A 22,455-nucleotide genomic window follows, 5' to 3' on the forward strand; every position below is an offset into this window, starting at 1 on the left:
CAGGAGGTTTTGGCCTGTGGATCTCAGGGTATGGGTAGGTGTGTAGGGTGTTAGAGATTTAGCAAGAGAGGGGCATTCTGCTGGTTTAAAGATGAGTTTGTGGGCTGTTGTAAGTTGTAGGTACTTTAGGTGGTTGTGGAGTTCTAGCCAGTTTAGGGTGTGTAGGGAGTGACAGTGATGGGAAGAGTTCTTAGAATTGGTTGCAAATTTGCAGATTTTGTTGTAACAGGCCTCAAGTTTAGCACGGAGTCCGAGTTGTAGGTTGGAGAATAGGAGAACACCATACAAGAGAGAGGGGAGAAGGAAGGTAGATGCAAGGGTATGATGGGAAGATGGAGTAAGGTAGTAGTTGTGTCTGTATAGGAGGCCGATTTTCTGGTGGGTTTTTTTGATTGCTGAGAGGATGTGGGAGTCGAATTTTAGGTTTTCATCTATGGTAATGCCAAGTAGTTTGGTACTATGAACGATTTCAAGAGGGGGCTTTTGATGGAAAATTGGACTTTGTGGAACTGGGAAGTTTTAGTGGGAGTAAATATCATTAGCTTTGTTTTGTTGGCATTTAGGGCCAAGTGGTGCAATTGCATCCATGATTCAATTTTGGAGAAGGCTGTTTGGGTATTAAGTAGAAGTTTGGAGGGGCAGGAGGCTGAGCAGATGATAGTGGAGTCATCTGCATATTGGATGACTGAGGCTTCAGGGATGGAGAGGTGAAAGTTGTTAATGAATAAGTTGAAGAGCAGAGAACCAAGTACTGATCCTTGGGGAACTCCTGTGGGTGTAGGTAAGAAAGGGGAGGTTGACTCTTTCCATTGTACAGCTTGCTGGCACATGGAAAGGTAGCTGGAGAACCAGTCTAGGGTTGAGGGAGATAGATGCAAGTGTGAGAGCTGGGACAGGAGGAGGGAATGGGAAATAGTGTTGAATGCCTTTGAGAGGTCAAGAAAAAGATAAGATACGTATTTGCCGCTCTCACATGCTAGGTTGACTGTTTCGAGGAAGGAATTGAGGGCTGTCATGGTGCTGTGGCCTGGGCGGAAGCCGTGCTGGGTGGGAGAGAGGAGTTTGTGCTGGATTAGGTAGGGCATGAGCTGGGAGTGGATGGCTTTTTCTAGAATTTTAGAGAGAGGAGAGAGTATAGCTATGGGTCTGAAGTTGGTAGTGTCTGTGTTCTTACCACCTTTGTGGAGAGGAATTATGTATGCAAAATGCCAGGTGGTTGGTGCATAGGATTCCTGAATGGATCTATTAATGAGGATGGATATGGGATAGGCTATAGATTCGGCTGATATTTGAAGAAAATTTGCTGGAAGGTTGTCAGGGGCATTGCGGCATGGTTTTAGCTTTTGCAGTAGTCTTTTTATAGTATAGGTGGAGACAGGTTTAAATGATAATAGCGGTGGAGGAGGGGGGTGAGAGAGAGGGTTTGGGGTGCAGGGTGAGGGGTTAGTAATGATGGATGGATTGGGGAAAGTGGAGGATAATTTAGCTATACAATCAATGAAAAATGTGTTGAAGTTAGTGGCCGTTTGAAGACTTGAGAGGTTGGGATTGGGGCAGGGGTTGGAAGTATTACCAGGGTTGAGTATTGAAGAGATGGATGTCCAGAATTTCTTTGGATTGTTTGAGTGTTTGTATTGCAGACTGCTGTAGTAGTTTTTGCGATCTTTTGTTATTGAATTTTTGGCCAGGTTACAAAGATGTTTATATTCTTGGAGGGTGGTGGGGTTTTTCAGTTTTTAGTACAGTTTCCACTTTTTGTTTCTCTGAGTGATTATCAATTTAGTTTCTTGGGATAGCCAGGGGCAGGAATTTGTTTTGATACGTCTGGTTTGTAAAGGGGCTACTTTATCAAGTAAGGTAAGGTACGTTTGGTTAAAATATGTGACGGCGTTATCTAGTGGAAGGATTTTCAGTGGGGACCAATTAGTAACCTTGAGGCATTCAGAGAAGATTTCGGGGTTGAAGGAAGATAGGTTATGGGATTGTTTGAAAATGTGTTGTTTTTCTATGTGTGAGGATAGGCGGTCAGTGAAGGCTGGTACGTGGTTGCCTTGGGGGTCTGGTATTACACCAGCTTTCAAGATACGGTTGGGATGTGTTGTTAATATCCAATCTAAGATGGTATTGAAGGAACCATCTTTGTTTGGCCTAGTAGGGAGGTCTATTAGTTGGGTGAAATTGTAGAGGTTGATAGAGTGAGATGGGGTATCTATGAGGAAGGAGGTCCAGTTAATATTTACATCACCAAGAATGTAGGTTTCCTATTTGATGTTTGAGTTAAACCAAGAGAGGATGCCTTCCAGAGTTTTGGTATTGTCTCCGGGTGGGATGTAGATGGAGCAGATGCAAATGGATTTGGAATTGTTAAGTTTTAGAAAGCCTACAGTCATTTCTGCATTGGCAAATGTTGGGATGGGGTTGGTCAATGGAGTAAAAGTGAGAGTGGAGAAGTAGATAATTGCTACGCCACCTCCTTTTCTATGAGTTCTATCATTGCGTATAATGTGGTAGCCTGGAGGAAGAATTTCATTATCTCTGATGGAGGGTTTGAGCCAGGTCTCAGAGACAGTGGTTATGTCTGGCTGGTTGTAAGAGAGCCAGGCATGAAGGTTGGGGATTTTATTATGGAGGCTTTGTGCATTTAGGGTCATGAGGCGGATAGTCTTGTGTTTGTGTTGATGAGAACTTGGGTTAGGGTGGGTACAGGTAGGGGTTGGGCTTGGGTTAGGGTGGATGTCACCTGACAGAGAGAGTGAGATATGAGAGAGGAGCGGATTGAAGAAAAGTAGAGGATAAAGGGAAGTATGTTTTTTTGGGGAGAGGGTTGTCTTAGAGAAAGTAGATAGAGTGGGGTGAGGAGATGGTGATGTAGGGAGTAGGGAGAGTTTGAAAAGATTGGATGGGCTGGAGGAGTAAAGTTCTGGAGAGATCTGTGAATATGAGTGGGATATATCTGGGGGGGTGTGAGGTGGTGGTGTGTGTGGTTAGAGGTAGGTATGTATTAGTGTGCAGGCTAAGTTGGGTAATGCAGGTTAGGGATATTAAAAGGGTAGATAGTAGAAGAGCTTGTTGTGAGAAGGTAGGCATTATAGTATAGATGTGCGAGGTGTGGTGTATGTATGAGAGAGGGAGGGGGTGTGTATGAGATTGGTGTGTGTATGAAGTGCTATGCTCATCATGCAAACTGTAATGTTCCAAAGGTCACTCTTCTTCTCTTGAAAGTCCACCAGTTTCACCAATGTAACCACCATGTCTTGTTCGCTGCTCTCGGACATTTGCATGAAAAAGTGACAATGACCTCTGCTTGTACTGATAATTGTGCATCAGTCCCATATCTGAAGAATTACTGTTTTTTGCACTTCTCTTATATACTGTGACTGAACCTTAGCAGTTTTTAAGCTATTTGCTCTTATTCTTACACTTTATAGCAAAATAAATATGTACTTTCTACTGCTGCTTTAAATGGTTAATTGTTATTGCATTACATTGTAGTTGTTAGTTGTAGGGCTGTTGTAGGTAGTTTGTGCACTCTTGTTATACTTGGGCTCCAAACCAGCTATTCTACATTAAGAAGGTATTTTTCTGCAGCCTTGTGGCAGAAGAGTTCTGCTCTAACCTGTCTGAGTTGGGGCTGCTGGTGAAAGGCTTATTGTATGCTTTCCTGATTGGTAGTTAGCTTAAAACTTGTTTTTCTTTGCTCAAATTTAAGACTCGCATTTGCATTGTGCTGGTCTTCATTCAACAGCATTACCAGTGCCCTGTATAGATGCAAAAGCCAAGAAGCTCAGTTTTTCTCCAAACAGCTGTCAGTAAAACCCTTCCAGGCTTTTCTGCTGCTCTAGGAACAGCTCAGTTGCACACTGAGCAGCATTGCCTAATTGATCAACCTTAGCCTACACAAAGTATGGGTCCCTTTTGTAGTTTTGGTGCCACAAGCACAGTCTTGTCAAATTAACCCATTCCCTTCCGTATAAAACATACAATAAGAGCCTGTGTTTGCCATCATCTATCTGGCCAGCCTGATATGCATGGGCATCCTGAGGCAATGTAGCAATTGTCTCATGTATACTGACAGGCACTTACTCCTTAAACAAATACCTTATGTCAGAGATGTAGTTAACCTATGAAATTGGAGGCAATATTCTCACATAAGAAGCAATCGAATGCCAATCAGGTTGTCAGCACACACACACACACACACACACACACACACACACACACACACACACACACACACACACACACACACACACACACACACACACACACATGCAAACTTCCCGTACTAAATAATGATATGACATATAAACCAACCCATCTTTGTGGTAGTACTCATTAGTAACATAGCATAAGATCAGAGTCCTCCAAAATGGAAACCACTTACACACATAACAATATGAAAAACAACCACAACACATAATAACATACACACCTGTGACTCAACAAATAAGTCCATAAGGCAAAACACCACAAAACCTAATATACTGGTCATAGGTGACTCCATTGTGAAACAAACGGATGTTCCCCTCTCCAGGCTGGATAAGGAGTGAGTTATGGTTAGTACCTGTCAGGTGTTAGGATCTATCAAGTCACTCAAGCACACAAGTCACTCAACCACAAGTACTGGTATGACTCTGTGATAGTTCATGTGGGGGTGAATGACTTGAAACTTATCTCACTGGACTATATGAAGAGAAACATGACTGAGCTCTCAGATTATGTCATAGGCAGGTATAAGCCTAGCCCTAAGCAGCATTCTACCTTCTCCAAGGATGATGCCAAAATACAAACAGAAATGACTGACTTTAACAATTGGCTTAGCTTCTAATGTCAGTTTAAGGGGATCTGATATCTGTCAGCTTGGAAAGACATGATCAACAGGCCATGCTCCTTTGCCAGAGATGATCTGCCCCTGTCTCCTCTAGGCTTTTGGATACTGGCAAAGGCATTAGCTTACCCCTATGTGCCTTTTTTAGACAGTGTCAAATAACCAGCTTCCCAACATAACACACCCCTCTCTAGATAAACTCAAGGTACTGCTGCTTAATGCTAGGAGTCTAAACAAGAATTAGCACTCCCTGGAAGCACTCCTCACTTTGGAAGTTGCTGGCATCTCTGCAGTCAACAATACTTGGTTCAAAGGTGCGGAAAGTACCCCAGCCAGGCAATGCCTTCCATACACTCAAACCACAAGCTGCAAGTGAAAGAACCAAAGGAGGAGGTGTATCCATCTTCATTAAGGATAGGAACACCTCAAAAATTGTCAAACAGTTAAGATTCTCTTGAGCTACTCAATGTTCAATTACCTATAGTCAAAGCCCCCTACCATATAATAGGTAGTTATAGGTCCACCACCATGAAACAGGAAAGTCATACTGCATATCTGGACTTACTGGGGTCACTTGCCATGCAGCCCAACAACTTACTCATTAGTGATTTTAATTAATTAATTAATTAATTAATTAATTATCCTACCATCGACTGGGGAACAAACACGGCCACAAACATGCTGGAAAAGTGGTTCTGGGACTTTGTCAATGCAAATGCTCTAAAATACCTAGTCAGCATATCCACTATGTCCAGGACATACTACTCACTAACATGGGAGGGCATTTTACCCTCCCATGTGATGCCCTCACTGGTAAAATTGGACCATAAATCAGTCTCGTTCAATGTAATTATAAGATCAGATGTTCCATTAATCTCAGTAACTTAAGAATTCTTCAAAGACAAATTACCTCTTACTAAGTGATAGTATAAGAAGTTTCAAAGCCCCTTTGAATACAGAGAACATGGACTCCTATGCAGAGATGTACACTAATGCCCTGTAAAACCATTTTAGAATCAGCTGTACCTGAATGGATTAAAACCAGATCTTGGTGAAAAACAAGCCACCCTGGTGGACTCCTAGTATAAAAAGACTATACAACAAGAGAAAGAAAGTAATGTGCAAGAACAAGAGGGAACTGGCTCATCAAAGGAAGAAATCCCTCTCTAGCTTAAACAAACAAAATAGAGAACTTGTCAAATCCTCCAAAGCTAATTACAAAGCAAGAATAGCCTCCCTAATTAAGGATAATCACAAGGCATTCTTTAACTATGTCAGAAATCTACAAGGGAATACCCAGCTGTGCACTGAACTGGCTCTGGATGGCACCACCCATACTCAACCATAGGTAATAGCCAAGCTGCAAGCTGATAGATTTGGAGCAAACTTCACTCCCATCACCTCAAATCATCCCCAAAGTGTACCTGCCACCATTCCTCTGCCTATTATCTCAAGACAGCAGTTCATCTTGGTGGTCTCCAAGGACAAAAACATGCCAGCATTAGTACCAGACAACATCCCAGGTTGCATTTTAAACAATGTAAAACATTATACAGCAGGCTCACTTGGATCCATGTTTAACCACAACTAGTGAACTGGCTGTGTTCCAGCAGAATGGAGGACAGCAAATGTAATCCCACTACACAAACAGCATCCATCAACTGACCTTGGGAATTATAGAGCCATAAGCTTGACTAGCCTCATCTGCAAGGCCATAAAAAGAATTATTATGGTCCTTATTAACAAGGGCATAGGTAATCTGCAAACTCTGGACCCAGCCCTGTTTGTATTCATTAAAGGTAGATCATGCCTGTAAACATGGTTGACTTCTTTGGGAAAGTCACCAAGGCCCTGGACAAGGGAAGTACAGTGGATACTGCCTATCTTGACATAGCCAAGGCATTTGACACAGTTTCCCACTCAGTTTTTACAGAGAAAATCTGCCTATTGGTAATTAACCCCCTACATTACCAGATAGGTAGCAACTGGCTCACCAACAGGACACATACTGTAAAAGTGGTTGACTTCACCTGTAGCGAAATATCAGTCACCAGTGCAAACCACAGAGTTTTGTACTGGGCCCCTTGCTGTTTTGAATTTATTTCTCAGAAGTTCAGGCAAACTTGGACGGCCTGTGTCTGACCAAGATCACTAGTGATTGCAAATTGGGAGCAATCATTAAGTCCTCTAATGATGTTAGTATACTACAGACAGGGCTAACACAGACAACTGATTGGTGACAAAAGCATGGATTAAAGCTAAATGCAAAAAATGCACTATTATTCCTTTGGGAAAGCTGACATCCCTGCTGATTACATTATAGACAGCACCTCTTAAGTGTAGACCCGGTGATATGTGATCTGGATACACAGGTTGATAGCAACCTGAACTTTGATCACCATATATCCAAAGTAGCAAAGAAATCCTTCTATCTGGCATATCTTATAAGTAAAGGCATCACATCTAGATCTAAGGATGTTATAATTCCATTATACTCAGCCCTCATCAGACCAATAATTGAGTACAATGCTCCCTTTTGTATGTACCTCACCAGACACCTGTAACAATTGGAGAGACCACAGATGTTTCTCATCAAGAAATTACAGGTTACACAAAACAAGTCTTACGGAGAAAGACCAAAAGCCATGTCACTGTATTCTGTCTCCTACAGGTTGCTAAGGGGTTGTGACCTGTACTTAGCTTACAAGGCAGTCTCTGACCCATCCCTGATGGAAATGCTACATATTCATAAATCAAACTACACAAGGGTCACTCACCACAGGGATCTTAACCTAGGCCCTGACATGAGCAGGTCATGCTGGAGAGATAGATACATCTCCCAGAGATTGCCACTTCTCTGGAACAAGCTTCCAGTTCACATGAAACAGAACCCCTCCCTGACTTTCTTCAAATGCAACCTAGACAAATGGATGGTTGACCAAAAATTCACTTCTGGGGTGGCACCCATGTCCCTCCTGGACAGAGGAAGTGATTATTGACTACCATAGACCCTTACCTCTGTGAACCTCACTCATCTAACAACCAACAATTGGGGCAACTCAGGATAAACATGGCTAGGCTTGTATGGGCTCTAGGGTCATTAGCCTAGTAAACATCTATGAAGCTATGAACCTATGAACCAATGAACCTATCACCTACTCTAGTGTCAAGGTCACTAGTAAATCCTGGGTTAGAGCGGTTATGCTAAGGAACTTATGAGTAATACTGAAAAACCTGTCCCTTTACGTCACTGAGACAACATGCCCAAATAAAGGCCTGACACACATAACATTCTTGTTCCTATCATGTTGATACTGACTCTTTCTGTCCTTCCTTTCTTTGTAATATTATGCTTCACTTCATATTTCCCCAGTCTCATCCCTCTCCTTTTGCACCCTTTTCAATTTCTTAAAACATCGTTGCTCTCATTTATTTTTGTTTTTCCCTTTTTTGCCTTTTATTTAGCTGTAGAGCTTACTTTCATGATCTCTTCCTTCTAACTATTGCTTGCTCCTCTGTACATTTCTTCTTCATATTTCTTGTTTCATTCTTTTAGTGTGCCTTTCTTCAAATCATCTTTAGCTCCCGCATTTTCCTAATTAGTTCTTCTGTTCCTTCATTGCTCATTATGCCACCCCTCACCTTTCTCTATTACCTATGTATCACTTACCATTGCTAACACACTCTAACTTTATTTTTTTAATCCTGCAATTCTAATTTATGATTGATACCCTAATAGTTCTCATTTTAATACACTACCTTTCACTAATTCTGTTTAAACTTCACAGTGCTTGCCATATCTTCCTTGCTAATTTGGCATTGTACATAACAGGACTAGGAGCATGTGCCTCTTTCCTCCTCTCTATATTTTCCTATCTTATTCCAGTATTCCCATTCTTTGTTTTAGACTACATTTTTCCTTGGGTTTTTTACAACTTTGGGATTTCTTTAGTGCCACGGAACAATTGTTTTCCCCTTGCACATGGCTGACTGCTAGTGAGCGAACCAGTAGTGTGAGCTCTGACACTATTAAAACTGAGGTATGTTTCTAATAAAAAAAAAAAAGAAAGAAAAAAGTGAAATACAAGCCTGACTGTTACATTTTTTACATGCCCTCTGCAGATTCTCGATGCACCCCACACCCTGACACTTATATTTCCTACATCGAAAATTACTGTACCTCAAACAGAGAATAATACTCCAAATTATGGCAGTCTCACAGTTATTTTTATTTATTTTATTTTATTTGCAGTTGGTTTACCAGGATAGTCCATTGGGCCTAAAAGAACCCGTTTTCAATGGAGTCCTGGAAAAAGAACAGACAAACAGAATAAGTACATACATTTAAAAAGCTTCTTAATGCAAACTAACAGACAAGTTGAAAACAACATAGCTAGGCTACTTATACAATGTAAAAAAAAGTACAGTCATAACTTTTGCATTTGATGTACATTAGAAAATGTGAATTATTGAAAAAGTACAAATAATGAGAGGTAGGTTATGGCATTAAAGAGGTAGGATTATATTGTTATATGGTGTGGTTAGAATTCGAGAAAGTAATAAGTATACAGGCTTTGTTGAGTAGGAAGAGAATGAATGGAGGATGAAGGATGAAGGGTTCCAGATTTTTATGATGGATGGGAACAAGAGCATTCCCATTGGGACGTAAGATGAGTATGAAGAGATTTATTGAATGAATAGAGATTAGAGATGATAGATGGTGGGAGTGGAGTTCCAAAGACGAGCTATGTTAAAGGATAGTAGGTTTGGTTTAAGTATATCTAATAGGTTTTGATTGTTTGACCTTAAGATTCTATCAGGTAAGTGAAACTTAAAAGAAGAAGACAGGGAGGGACAAAGAGAGGGGTTGTTAATGAGTTTGTGAATGTAATTGAGCTGATGTGGAAGTTCAAGCCAATGTAGTTTTTGGAGAGAGGAACAGTGATGGGTGAATGACCTATTTTGTTGTAGCATGAGGAAAGTTGTTTTTAAGAGAGGTCTGAATATTAGTTAGGAGGTGAACCATAGAGAAGGGAGGGAATAAGAAAGGAAGAAGACAGAGTGATTTTTGAGGTCTTTGTGAGATATTGATTTGCATACCCAGCTTTTTTTAATGTTTAGGTGTATGTGGGAATTGAAATTAAGTTGGTTATCAATTTGAACACCAAGTTCTAGGGTTGAATTGTTTTGACTAGTGATCAGGAATGTGTTTGTATCAAAGGGAGTAGTTTTAGTGGGGTAAATACCATGAGTTTAGTTTTTGAGAGCAAGGTGGTTTATTTCCATCCAATGCTCAGTAAAGCTTTAGAAGCTCAGGAGTAGATGAGGCAGAGCAGATAATGGTGGAATCGTCAGCATATTGGATGATGTTAGAGAAAGGAATAGATTTATGAAAGTCGTTTATAAAATGTTAAAGAGAAGAGGACCAAGTATGGAGGTGGGGTACTAAGAAAAGAGGAAGTGGCCTTTTTCCATTTTACAGCTTGGTGTCTGTTAGATAGGTAGCTGGAGAACCAGTTCACAGAGGAGGAAGAAAGGTTAAGTTTGGAAAGTTTAGTTAATAGCAGGCTGTGTGAAATGGTATCAAAAGCCTTAGAAAGGTCAAGTAGTAGGGTAGAGACAATATGGCGGAATCACAGTTTCTAGATAGGAGAGGAGGGCTGTCATGGTGCTATGATTTGGCCTAAAGCCATGTTGTGTAGGTGTGAGAAGGTTATTGTCTAAAAGATGTGGTAGTAGTTGAAGTTGAACACATTTTTCAAGTAGTTTAGAGATAGGGGACAAGATAGCAATGGGAGGAAGTTGTTAACACTGCAGTATGAAGGGGATGATAAAGGCTTGTTGCTTCAGTTTATGAAGTAGTTTTTTTATTGTAGAAATGGGTATAGGTTTTAATGAGAATGGAGTTGTGTGAATACATATTCTTCTATTTGCACTAAAATTCCCAATGTTCTGAGGATTGAAATTATGGTCTTTAGAATGTCCACAAGTACCATTTGTACACTACTAATTTATTCTCAAAATTTTTATTTATTTGATCCTCCTCTCTCTTATTTGTTGGTCACAGTTTCTCCTTCCCATTATTTTATTCTAATTGCCTTCTATCCCACAAGCGTCTTATGCGTCTCTCATTCTTAAATGTTTTGCTCCACCTATAAAGGAGAAATAAATCCATCACTACCCATGCTTCTACAAAATTCCAGATGTCATCATTAGAGTCACAAATCTTCTTCCAAGTATGGAGCACTGCCAATGCAAATTGTGAGTTCTTCCTGTGAACGTTTTTACTTTGGCAATGTTGCCATTTGAGGACATTCACCCCAGCCCAGGTACTCAGCATAGTTCATCCTGTTTTTCCTTAATTCATCACATTATGCAATCTGGGAAGCTTATTCCAGCAACTTTTAATTAAAGTTTCTTAGAAACTCTACCAAGATGGAGCCAGTTCCTGCAATTGCAAGTTTTCTTATATGCATCTGACATCTTGGTTATTTATGAGATCAGTCTTTAGCCTTATCTTAATAAAGAGTCACACTACCTGGTTTTAGCATAGTCTGCTGAGAACATTCTCATAAAGTTCCAAGAGGAGTCTTCTGTTGTCAAACCACTTCCATTGTTCATCATAGCAGAATATGTATCATCATTAATCTCTACCTATTCCTGTTTACATTTAAAGCTAGCTCTTAGTAATGGCTTCTGCTATTCAAACCTAAGCTAATATAGAAAAGTTTCCATAAACAAGAATGCTGCTTAGAAGCCTTTGGTTTACCCCTTAGTATCCCTTAGTATCTGCAAAACCCTAGATTTATTACTCTTTCAAAGTAAACTTAAACTATGACAGGCCCAGCATGTCTTCCTTTATGAGGCTTGTATTAATTTGGTTAATGGAGTAAAATATTTCAAGGTGCTCCCCTAATAATGTATTATCTGTAAAGGGCTGAAGCTGTGCAAACTATAGAGAAACCCAAGCAATCCCTTGAATACCTATATTATGTTAGGCATTACCTTGCCTGATAATCTAAATACAAACTAGACAGCAATATACTCAATTTCCTAGACTATTCTAGGCTACCATACTAAACAGCAATGCCACTAACATGCTCATGGTGAAACCTGATTCTGATTAGCAGTATGTTGCAAAGTTTGTACTGTCTGGCTCTGCCTTAAAGGTACTGAGATGAAATGAATAATCCTGTAGATTAACACTCTTTCTTTTTTCATATCACCTCATTAATTAAGGATCCACAATATCACACACTCAGTCATGTCACTGCTCTACAGGTACCAATATGATTCTATTATAGGCCATGTGGCAGTAAACGGCCTGAGATATACCTTACTGGACTATATGAGTCTCTGTGAATATGTGTTACATGCAGATATGTGCCTTGCATTGAGCTACATTCTATTTTCACCAAAGATGATGTCACAATATGAACAGAAAAATGACTGATTTTAATAACTGGCTTAGTTTCTGCTGTCAGTGCAGGAGAATCTAATATCTATTAGCATTGTTAAAAGACCATTTTGCTTTCCCAAGAATGGTCTGCACTTGTTCCCCCCACCTCCATGCTTTTGGATATTGACTAAAATATTATCCACCCCTTAGATCCTTTTTTAGGCAATGTCAAAATGACAGAATGACTGCCAAAAAAAAAAATCAAAGCAACCATAAGGTGTTACTGCTCAAAGTTAGGATCTTAAACAAGAAACTCTACACCCTACAAGCTCTTCTAAGTCTAGAGAATGCAGACATCTGTGCTGTTACTGAGACTTGGTTCTTAGACTCAGAAAGTACTCTGACAGAAAGATACAGTGCCTGCCACTCATTTAGACCAACTACAGCACAGACAGGGGCTAAAGGTGGAGGTGTCTCAATCTACAACTTCAGGCTGGTTAAACAGGTTAAGACAGATAGACTTTAACTACCCCTCTATAGACTGGGAAGCATACACTGCCTCTAACTCACAGGTATACCATTTCTTTGGCTTTATCATAACAAACACCTAGACCAGATTGTACACACTCCAACCAGAAGATCAAACATATTAGACCTAATACTCACCAACAATGGAGAGCTACAGGTTACTAAGAGGAAATCTATACCTAGCATATAAGGCATCCTTTGATCCAGCTGTGATGGATCTCTTTCACAGCTGCAAAACAAATAACACTAGAAACACTAGATTGAAAGACCTGAACTTTGCCTGTGATATAACTAGTATATGCTGGAGAGACCACTGTATGCCTCAAAGCAGAGGCAGATCCAGCACTAGGCAACCTAAACAGCTGCCTAGTGCCTATGCTGGCTTGGGGGGCACAATCTTCTCTAGATAACACATATCTGAAGACTTCCATAAGCACAGCAGGGCTTTAAGACCTCACAAGAGACTTCTGTAAAGCATAATGAGCCCCCGAAATGTTAGTGTTAGGACAAACATCCTTACATAAACTGCAGGAGATTTGATTTAGAGTGGGATATCAAACCCTACAAACTGAGCTGCCAAGCCAGGGATTTATGCTAATTCATCATGGTGATTTAGAGCCAAGCAAGAGACTGGCCAGCAAATAGTTTCTGTACAGGAGCCAAAATGAAACACTGAGTGCAGCAAGTCATGTGTTTGTGTGCGTGTGTGTGCAATGCCCCAATTAAGAGAGCTGGCTAGTTAAGTGACTTTGCTCAGGGTCAAAACTGGTAAGCAAGTACCTTAAACCTCCAAACCAACTGCCAGGGCTCCTTTAATTCATTTGTTTTGTTTTATGCTTGTAAATCACTAAGGATTACGATCTGTCAATGGAAGCCATAGAGTTTCATGGTTGTGTTGGTCAGTGTCAGAAGTTCAACTGGTAGTTTACTTCACAAAAAAAAAAATACTGAAAAAGACTGCTACCAGCACAATTCTGAAAAAAAAAACACCAGATAAATTAGCACTTTCATTTTTTTTATTGTGAATCCAAAAACCTCATCAGAAAAATCATCTGGTACTCTGCAGCCTAAGGGAAGGAGTTTTTATTGTAATATGGACAATTTATTCTTCAATGGCAGCAGAATGAATCTGTAGATGAAGCACTGAAATGCAAAGTTGTTTGCCAGCAACAACCTTTTCATTAGTTACAGATCACTTTAATGTAGAATTATTTTGATGATTTTCATTTCTGCAGAGAATGTGCATATTGACTGTTATTGGTGGAATATAATAACAGCAGGTTGAGTGACCTTTTTTGGCTGAAATATTCTGAAATGGGTAGCCTTGCTATTATTATCATAAAAATGTGCGCAGTGAGCCCATGCTTTGAAAACACCTCAGAGGTACACATAATCTATCACTGGCCAGATGTATTGTCTATGAATGTGGGTTGTGCAATTTCAATGAATGTGAGTTTCAAGGACAGAAAAGTTTGCTGTTGCTCATGCCAAGTCTGTTTTCAATGTCAGAGTGCATTGTTTTGTTTAGCAAATGGCTATCAGTGTTTGTGCTATAACATTTGAAATACAAGCTTTAAATTAAATCCAAATATCTGTAATAATTGTAGAAGTAAATAAATAAATAAATAAATGACACTCTTTGACAGGTTTGATCAGTGTTTTATAGTAATTGGGGGAATAAGAGAGCCAAGTAATGGGGCACTGGAATGGCTGCTGGGTGGGGATGCATGTGTGTCAGTGGCCTTGATCCATTGCCCTGCCTAGGGCCCCATTTGACCATGGTCCAGCTGTCTCAAAGGATCTCTGCACTATGGAATAAGCTCCTCATCTACATGAAGCAGAGTTCATCCCTAGGGCCCCATTTGACCATGGTCCAGCTATGTCTCAAAGAATCTCTGCACTATGCAATATGTTCCTCATCTACATGAAGCAGGGTTCATCCCTATGGGCCCTGATCCATTGCCCTGCCTAGGCCCCCATTTGACCATGGTCCAGCTATGTCTCAAAGGATCTCTGCACTATGGAATAAGCTCCTCATCTACATGAAGCAAGGTTCATTCCTGACTGTATTCAGAAGAAACCTTGATCATTAGATGGGAAATTGCAAATTCACCCCCGGTCTGGCCCTCATGTCTCAGATGGACAGATGCCAACAGTAAGAAAATGAATCACCAATTAACAACCCCCCAAATAACCTTTAGCTACCTGTTTACTAACATACCCCACCATAGAGGCATCCAAGGTATTCAGGGACAAAACTGGATTGGGTTGCATAGCTCGACTTGAGAAGACCCTGGTATAAACCTATGAACCTATGAATTTTATTAGTTAACTGGTATTGTCTGACTAAGCATGAGAGCCCTTTTTCAGCAGATGCCCAGAAAGTATAGCTCCAAATGAAAAATAATAAAAATGTACTATGCAAGGTCACATAAATAATAAAAATGTACTATGCAAGGTCACATAACAAATAATAAAAATGTACTATGCAAGGTCACATAACAAATAATAAAAATGTACTATGCCAGGTTTCATCTATAGTAATTAAAGGCATTCCTTAAGTAACGTCCTTTGCTGGCACCCAGCTTATCAAACTTTTTACACCTTGAAGTCAATTTTATTTGCAGCATCAAAGAGCAAACATTTTTCATTAGTGATGGTTTATTCTGTGGTTACATTCTGAAGTCTGCTATTCCATTTCAAGTGCCAGATTCATTACATTTCTACCACAGGGTTTGTTTAAATCTATAATAAGAAACTACTTTAAAAATAAGTGGCCTTGTAAAAATATCACTGACCTAATTTAAGATGTTCATTGTAAAATAATGTTAGGCACAATTATGTTTTAAGTTTCTTTAACTAAAATATGCATATGTAAAGCCAGGCATAAATGTCAAATATATCTGAATAGTGGATGACATTTGTACAGATATGTTAACAAGAACTCAACTGGTAGTTTTTTGATTACAGTGGAAATATGACAGTAGGTTTTGACAGAAAAGATAAAAACTTTAATGTTGGTGTTTACTTTTGAACAATGTGACATATATGAAAGTATGCATATGGAAATAAAAATACCAATATTAATTTTTAACACATTTTTGTAGATGTCATTGTCAGGCTAAGATTCTAACATATACCTCTTTGTTACACTAGCAAATGCGTTGATGGAACATGGCAGTGTCAGTGTGACAGCTGTCACAGGATGTGCAGTATAGAAGCTGGACCACACATTATTACATTTGATGGCACACCGTACACAGTGACAGGAGACTGTCAATATTATGCAATAATGGTATGTGAACTGTTTAATTCATATTTTTGCTTTTATGGTTTGTTTAAAGCCTGATTCAAGTAATGAGTTTTTGCAGGTTAATAGTACCTGAGTAAAGGTTCTTACTGTTTTTTTAACAAAAACAAGCATATGACACAAATGCACAGCAATGTCTTTTCCATAAAATGAATACACACAGTAACATCATAAGCTGTCATAATTTGGAAGAAGTCATGCATTAACAGAGAAGCCTATATATAACAGTACACAAAATTGCAACTGAGCTTATTATTAGAAACCAGCTTGCGCTTTAGATAATCGAGTACTATACTCATTGTAATATTACCATAATCCTTTCATGAATATAAACATAACATTGGGTACTGAGAGACACTGTATACATGAATGCCCTTGGATGTGGTTGTATGCTTGGTAAACATATCATCCCTTCACATACACATTCACATACATATAAATAGATATAAATATGGATATGGACATAGATATAGATATAGATATAGATATAGATATAGATATAGATATAGATTATGTTGTGAACTGCAAAGGTTACATCAATACATCTTCCTTCACTTTCAACTACTATCCCAATCATGCTTGAATCTCACAGTCATCATCAGCTGTACCCCCTTCCCACACTATTGTAAGAATCATCCAAGAGTACATATTGAAATTGTGAGAACCATAATTATAATTATTTGTACTTCAGACATAAAAAATGTGAATGTACTAAAATCAAGGATTGTAGTATGTCTGAGCATTTCACAAGGTACAATAATATTGAGGATAGTATATATAAATAGAGAGGGTGAGTGTGGCCCAGCCTTTTGTGTCTGGGGGTGGGGTTGAATGAGTTCAAAAAGTAAAACTTACAGCAGATGCAGTAAAAATGTATAACACAATTTGCTGTATTTCTACTTCAATCCTAGTTTACTTTCTAAAGTGACAGGACTCACACCAGCAGGTTTTGTACTTCTAATAGGAGACAATAAATCATCCTTTCTATGAAAAATTGCTTCTTAATATGTAGCCTAAATTCTGCCCCTCCACTTGCCCCCCTTTCCCTTATCATTTTGAGTAATACAATCCCCCTTATGCCCTACCTAAATTATTACACACATCATTTGTCTTATTTACATTATTGGTTTAAATTATTGCACTTTCAAGCAATTTAAGTTAGACTTTCTGGTTTCCTTTCGCTGATCCCTTCAGTTTAAACCAATTCTTTCCATGGAAGAGTGACAATACAAAAGTGTCAAAAGGATCAGCTATTAGCAAGTCCCCTGTCATACTTTTGTTGAGACAACCCCTGATATAAATATATCCATAAGCAAGAGCTATAGAAACATTTTGTCATGATTTTCATTTGACAAACTTGAAAATCTCTGACAACTTAAATGTATAGCCTATAAAGCATTTAGAAGAAAATTGCTATTATATTTGAAAGTGCTTTACTAATGCTGCTGTAATTTAAATCATGGGTAAGCACTCCTTCTGGTATTGATCATTTTTCTCTCTAATGAACTCAAAGATTAATTGTAGCTGATAACATTTCCCTTTGTAATTCTATGTTGTAAGTATAGTTATAAAAAGATCTCCCATACTTATCTCCCTGCATGCACTTCTTCCTTCCAATTTACATTCCCTACTATTCTGTCTAAACCAGACTTGTTCTCCTGCATCCAATTTCTCTTTTGTAATGTACAAAGCAACTTTATAAATGTCTGTCTGTTGTTGTGGTCTCCTTTGATATATGTACTACATGTCTTAGTATGTGATGTGTTTAGCAATTCCTTTAACACTGTTTTAATTTATACTGTATGATTTAGAATGAAACATGTACACCAGTCCCTTTAACTCTGATATTTTAGTTTCATTTCTTTTGAAATAGGTATTATATCACATGCACTGTATTCTATACAATTCTTTGAACTGTGTTGTGTAAATATGTACTGTATGTCTTAGAAAGTATTATTCATTCTTATGCTTTTTTAAGTGGGCCATTGCAGACAAAGGTTCAAGAAGTCTACCCACCCAGTTAACTAATAACTAAATAAAACTTTTACTAGGGAGGCTGAGAAATGCAGCCTTCTTATTTTTGGAATGTGGCTACATATCTCCTTTCTTTATATGTCATACATTTGTAAATACAAATAAAAATCAGCTCCAAACAGCAACAAGCAGGCAAAGCACCAGCACACAAATAAAACGACCTCCTTCTTCCGAAACAGTTTATTGATAAAAATATCCACTGGTTGAGCGCTTTCATCTATCATAAGACTTCATCAGAACCAAATGTCATACATTTGTGCCGATTAGCCACTCTAACCTATGTCTGCCTAGTGCTTTCATTAACTATAAATTATTTTATGTGCTTTGCCACCATGCATGCTGGCCATTCATGTCTCCATACCTATTTTGACCCTGTTAGTTCTGCTATATTGGGTAGCCCCATTCTAGAGATGAGAACAGACTAGAGGTACCATTAACAAGCCAACCATAATGGTTGTTTGTGGGTAGCAATGACAATGTTGGAATTATTGCTGCTACTTGTACCCTCAATGGGGGGACATGCTACCAAGCTGAAGCCATTAACAAGGCAACCATGATGGCTGTTTGTGGGTAGCAATGATGATGCTGGAATTATTGCTGCTACTTGTACCCTTAATGGCGGGACATGCTACCAAGCTGTAGCCATTAACAAGGCAACCATAATGGCTGGTTTTGGATAGCAATGATGATGTTGGAATTATTGCTGCTACTTGTACCCTCGATGGGGGGACATGCTACCAATCTGAAGCTTGGTGAGCTAAACAGCAGCCTCTCAGGACACATTTACATGTGCTGTCCCTCTTTGAGAGTTTGTGGTGATCCATGATCTGCACTGTCCCCTATCTTCATGATGAGGATGAGCACTCTCATTTTCTTAATGTCAACTGCAGCAAAAGTCTGAGCCACTAATCAAACCTAAGTCACCTTGATCAAAGTCAGGATTTTGTGTTTCTATACATGGGATCTGCATCCTCCAATAACTGTAGTTGGTTTTCCAGAGCTGCAAAGTAGAGGCCTCTAACTACCACAGCAAGTTTATCTACACTAAAGAAAGATTACACGTCAGAGATTTCAGTCACTATTAACTTAAAGGAGTGTATGTCTATGGGGTTTAGAAGTGCTTTGGAATGTTCCTTCCACCTGAACAAAATTCTCAGGAATGGTCAGTACTTTCCCATATTTGTTGATCACAAAATGAGAAAAGGTCTATCCTTCATCACCTGAGATATGAATTGTTTATCTTTATTTGTTCAATTTCATAGCAGAACAAGAGGTATTTGTTCTTTTTCGTAGTAGAACAAGATGAGTACTTATTTCTTTGGTTCTGTTTCATAGTAGAGGAAGACAGGTACCTTATGTTATTAGTTCTGTTTCATAATAGAAGAAGAGGAGTACTTATGGTATTAGTTCTGTTTCTTAGTAGAAAAAGAGGAGTACTTAAGTTACCTGCTCTGTTTATAGCACAGCAAAATAAGTACTTATGTTATTGGTTCTTCTTCATAGTAGATCAAGATGAGTACCTATATTATTAGTTCTGTTTCATAGTAGAAAAAGAGTAGTTATATTATTGGTGCTGTTTCATAGTAGAACAAGAGGAGTACTTTTGTTACTAGTTCTGTTTCATAGTATAATAAGAGGAGTAAGTTATGTTATTTGTTCTGTCCCATTGTAGAACAAGAGGAGTATCTTATGTTATTAGTTCTGTTTCATAGTAGAACATGAGGAGTGCTTAATCATAGTAGAACAAGAGCAGCACTTATTTTATTAGATCTGTTTCATATAGTAGAACAAGAGAAATACATTATTTATTCAATTTCATAGTAGAACTACAGGAGTATCTTTTGTTACTTGCTTTGTGGCAGAGTATAGCAACAGGAGTATATATGTTTTTAGCTATCTTAGTAGAACAAAAGGAGTATCTTATATTATTAGTTCTGTTTCATAGAAGAACAAGGAGGTACTTATGTTATTAGTTCGTGTTTCATGGTAGAACAAAAGGAGTATCTTATGTTATTGACTCTGTTTCAAAATAGAACAAGAGGAATACCTTATGTTATTCAGTTTGAAAGTAGAACAAGAAGAGTATCTTTTGTTACTGGTTTTGTGCAGAGTAGAACAAGAGGAATACTTATGTTATTAGTTGTGTTTCATAGTACAAGAAGGAAACCTTACAGTATTCAGTAGAATAGTAGAACAAAAGTAGTGTCTTTCATTACTGGCTTTGTGGCAGCATAGAACAAGAGGATTGCTTAAGTTATCATTTCTGTGTCATAGTAGAACAAGGGGAGTACTTATGTTATCAGTTCTATTTCATAGTAGAACAAGAGGAGTATCTTATATTATTATTTCCTTTTCATAGTAGAGCAAGATGAGTACTTACATTATTGTTTATGTTTCATAATAGAACAAAGAGAGTACTTATGTTATTGGTTCTGTTTCATTGTAGAACAAGAGGAGTACCTTATGTTATTAATTCTGTTTCATATAGCAGACAAAGGGGAATATCTTATGTTATTCAGTTTCATAGTAGAACAAGAGAAGTATATTCTGTTACTTGCTTTGTGGCAGAGTAGCACAACAAGAATACTTATGTTATTAGCTCTGTTTCTTAGTAGAACAAAAGGAGTATCTTATGTTATCAACTCTGTTTCATAGTAGAAATAAAGGACTAACATGTTGTTTCTGTTTCATAGAAGAACAAGATAGGTACTTATGTTATTAGTTCTGTTTCATAGTAGAACAAAGGAGTATCTTATATTATTGGTTCTGTTTCATAGCAGAACAAGAGGAGTATCTTATGTTGGTTCTGTTTCATAGTTGAACAAGGGGGGTACTTATGCTATTACTTCTTCTTCATAGTAGAACAAGAGGAATACCTTATGTTATTTAGTTTCAAAGCATAACAAGAAGAGTATCTTTTGTTACTGGCTTTTTGGCAGAGTAGAACCAGATGAGTACTTATGTTAGTTTTGTTTCATAGTAAAACAATAAGAATAACAAGTTATTCAGTTTTGTAGTAGAACAAGAGTAGTGTCTTTTGTTACTGTCTTTGTGGCAGAATAGAACAACAGGAGTGCTTATGTTATTAGTTCTGTGTCAGAGTAGAACAAGAGGAGTACTTATGTTACTAGTTCTATTTCACAGTAGAACAAGAGGAGTACCTTATATTATTATTTCTGTTTCATAGTAGAGCAAGATGAGTACTTACATTATTGGTTCTGTTTGATAATAGAACAAAGGGAGTACTTATGTTATTGGTTCTGTTTCATTGTAGAACAAGAGGAGCACCTTATGTTATCAGTTCTGTTTCATATAGTAAAACAAGAGGAATATCTTATGTTATTCAGTTTCTTAGTAGAACAAGAGGAGTATCATGTTATTAACTCTGTTTCATAATAGAAATAAAGGACTAACTTATGTTGGTTCTGTTTCATAGTTGAACAAGAGCAGCACTGTGTTAATTAGTTCTGTTTCATAGTAGAACAAGAGGAATACCTTGTTATTCAGTTTCAAAGCAGAACAAGAAGAGTATCTTTTGTTACTGGCTTTTTGGCAGAGTAGAACCAGATGAGTACTTATGTTAGTTCTGTTTCATAGTAAAACAATAAGAATAACATGTTATTTAGTTTTGTAGTAGAACAAGAATAGTGTCTTTTGTTACTGTCTTTGTGGCAGAATAGAACAACAGGAGTGCTTATGTTATTAGTTCTGTGTCAGAGTAGAACAAGAGGAGTACTTATGTTACTAGTTCTATTTCACAGTAGAACAAGAGGAGTACCTTATATTATTATTTCTGTTTCATAGTAGAGCAAGATGAGTACTTAAATTATTGGTTCTGTTTGATAATAGAACAAAGGGAGTACTTATGTTATTGGTTCTGTTTCATTGTAGAACAAGAGGAGTACCTTATGTTATCAGTTCTGTTTCATATAGTAGAACAAGAGGAATATCTTATGTTATTCAGTTTCTTAGTAGAACAAGAGGAGTATCATGTTATTAACTCTGTTTCATAATAGAAATAAAGGACTAACTTATGTTGGTTCTGTTTCATAGTTGAACAAGAGCAGCACTGTGTTAATTAGTTCTGTTTCATAGTAGAACAAGAGGAATACCTGGTTATTCAGTTTCAAAGCAGAACAAGAAGAGTATCTTTTGTTACTGGCTTTTTGGCAGAGTAGAACCAGATGAGTACTTATGTCAGTTCTGTTTCATAGTAAAACAATAAGAATAACATGTTATTCAGTTTTGTAGTAGAACAAGAGTAGTGTCTTTTGTTACTGTCTTTGTGGCAGAATAGAACAACAGGAGTGCTTATGTTATTAGTTCTGTGTCAGAGTAGAACAAGAGGAGTACTTA

General features: G+C 38.2%; 1 protein-coding gene across 1 annotated transcript in view; it reads left to right on the top strand.

Annotated features, from left to right (window-relative positions):
- LOC122815693 (mucin-19-like) overlaps window positions 1-22,455 on the top strand; it is a gene marked incomplete in the record, with an annotated part of 520,597 nt that overhangs the window by 118,557 nt on the left and 379,585 nt on the right. Inside the window, 1 exon segment of the mRNA XM_044088393.1 lies at window positions 15,912-16,050. Coding sequence (XP_043944328.1) covers window positions 15,912-16,050 — 139 coding nt within the window.

The sequence above is a fragment of the Protopterus annectens genome, chromosome 11.part0, assembly GCF_019279795.1.
Source record: "Protopterus annectens isolate FY-2018-M chromosome 11.part0, PAN1.0, whole genome shotgun sequence".
NCBI lineage: Eukaryota > Metazoa > Chordata > Ceratodontiformes > Protopteridae > Protopterus > Protopterus annectens.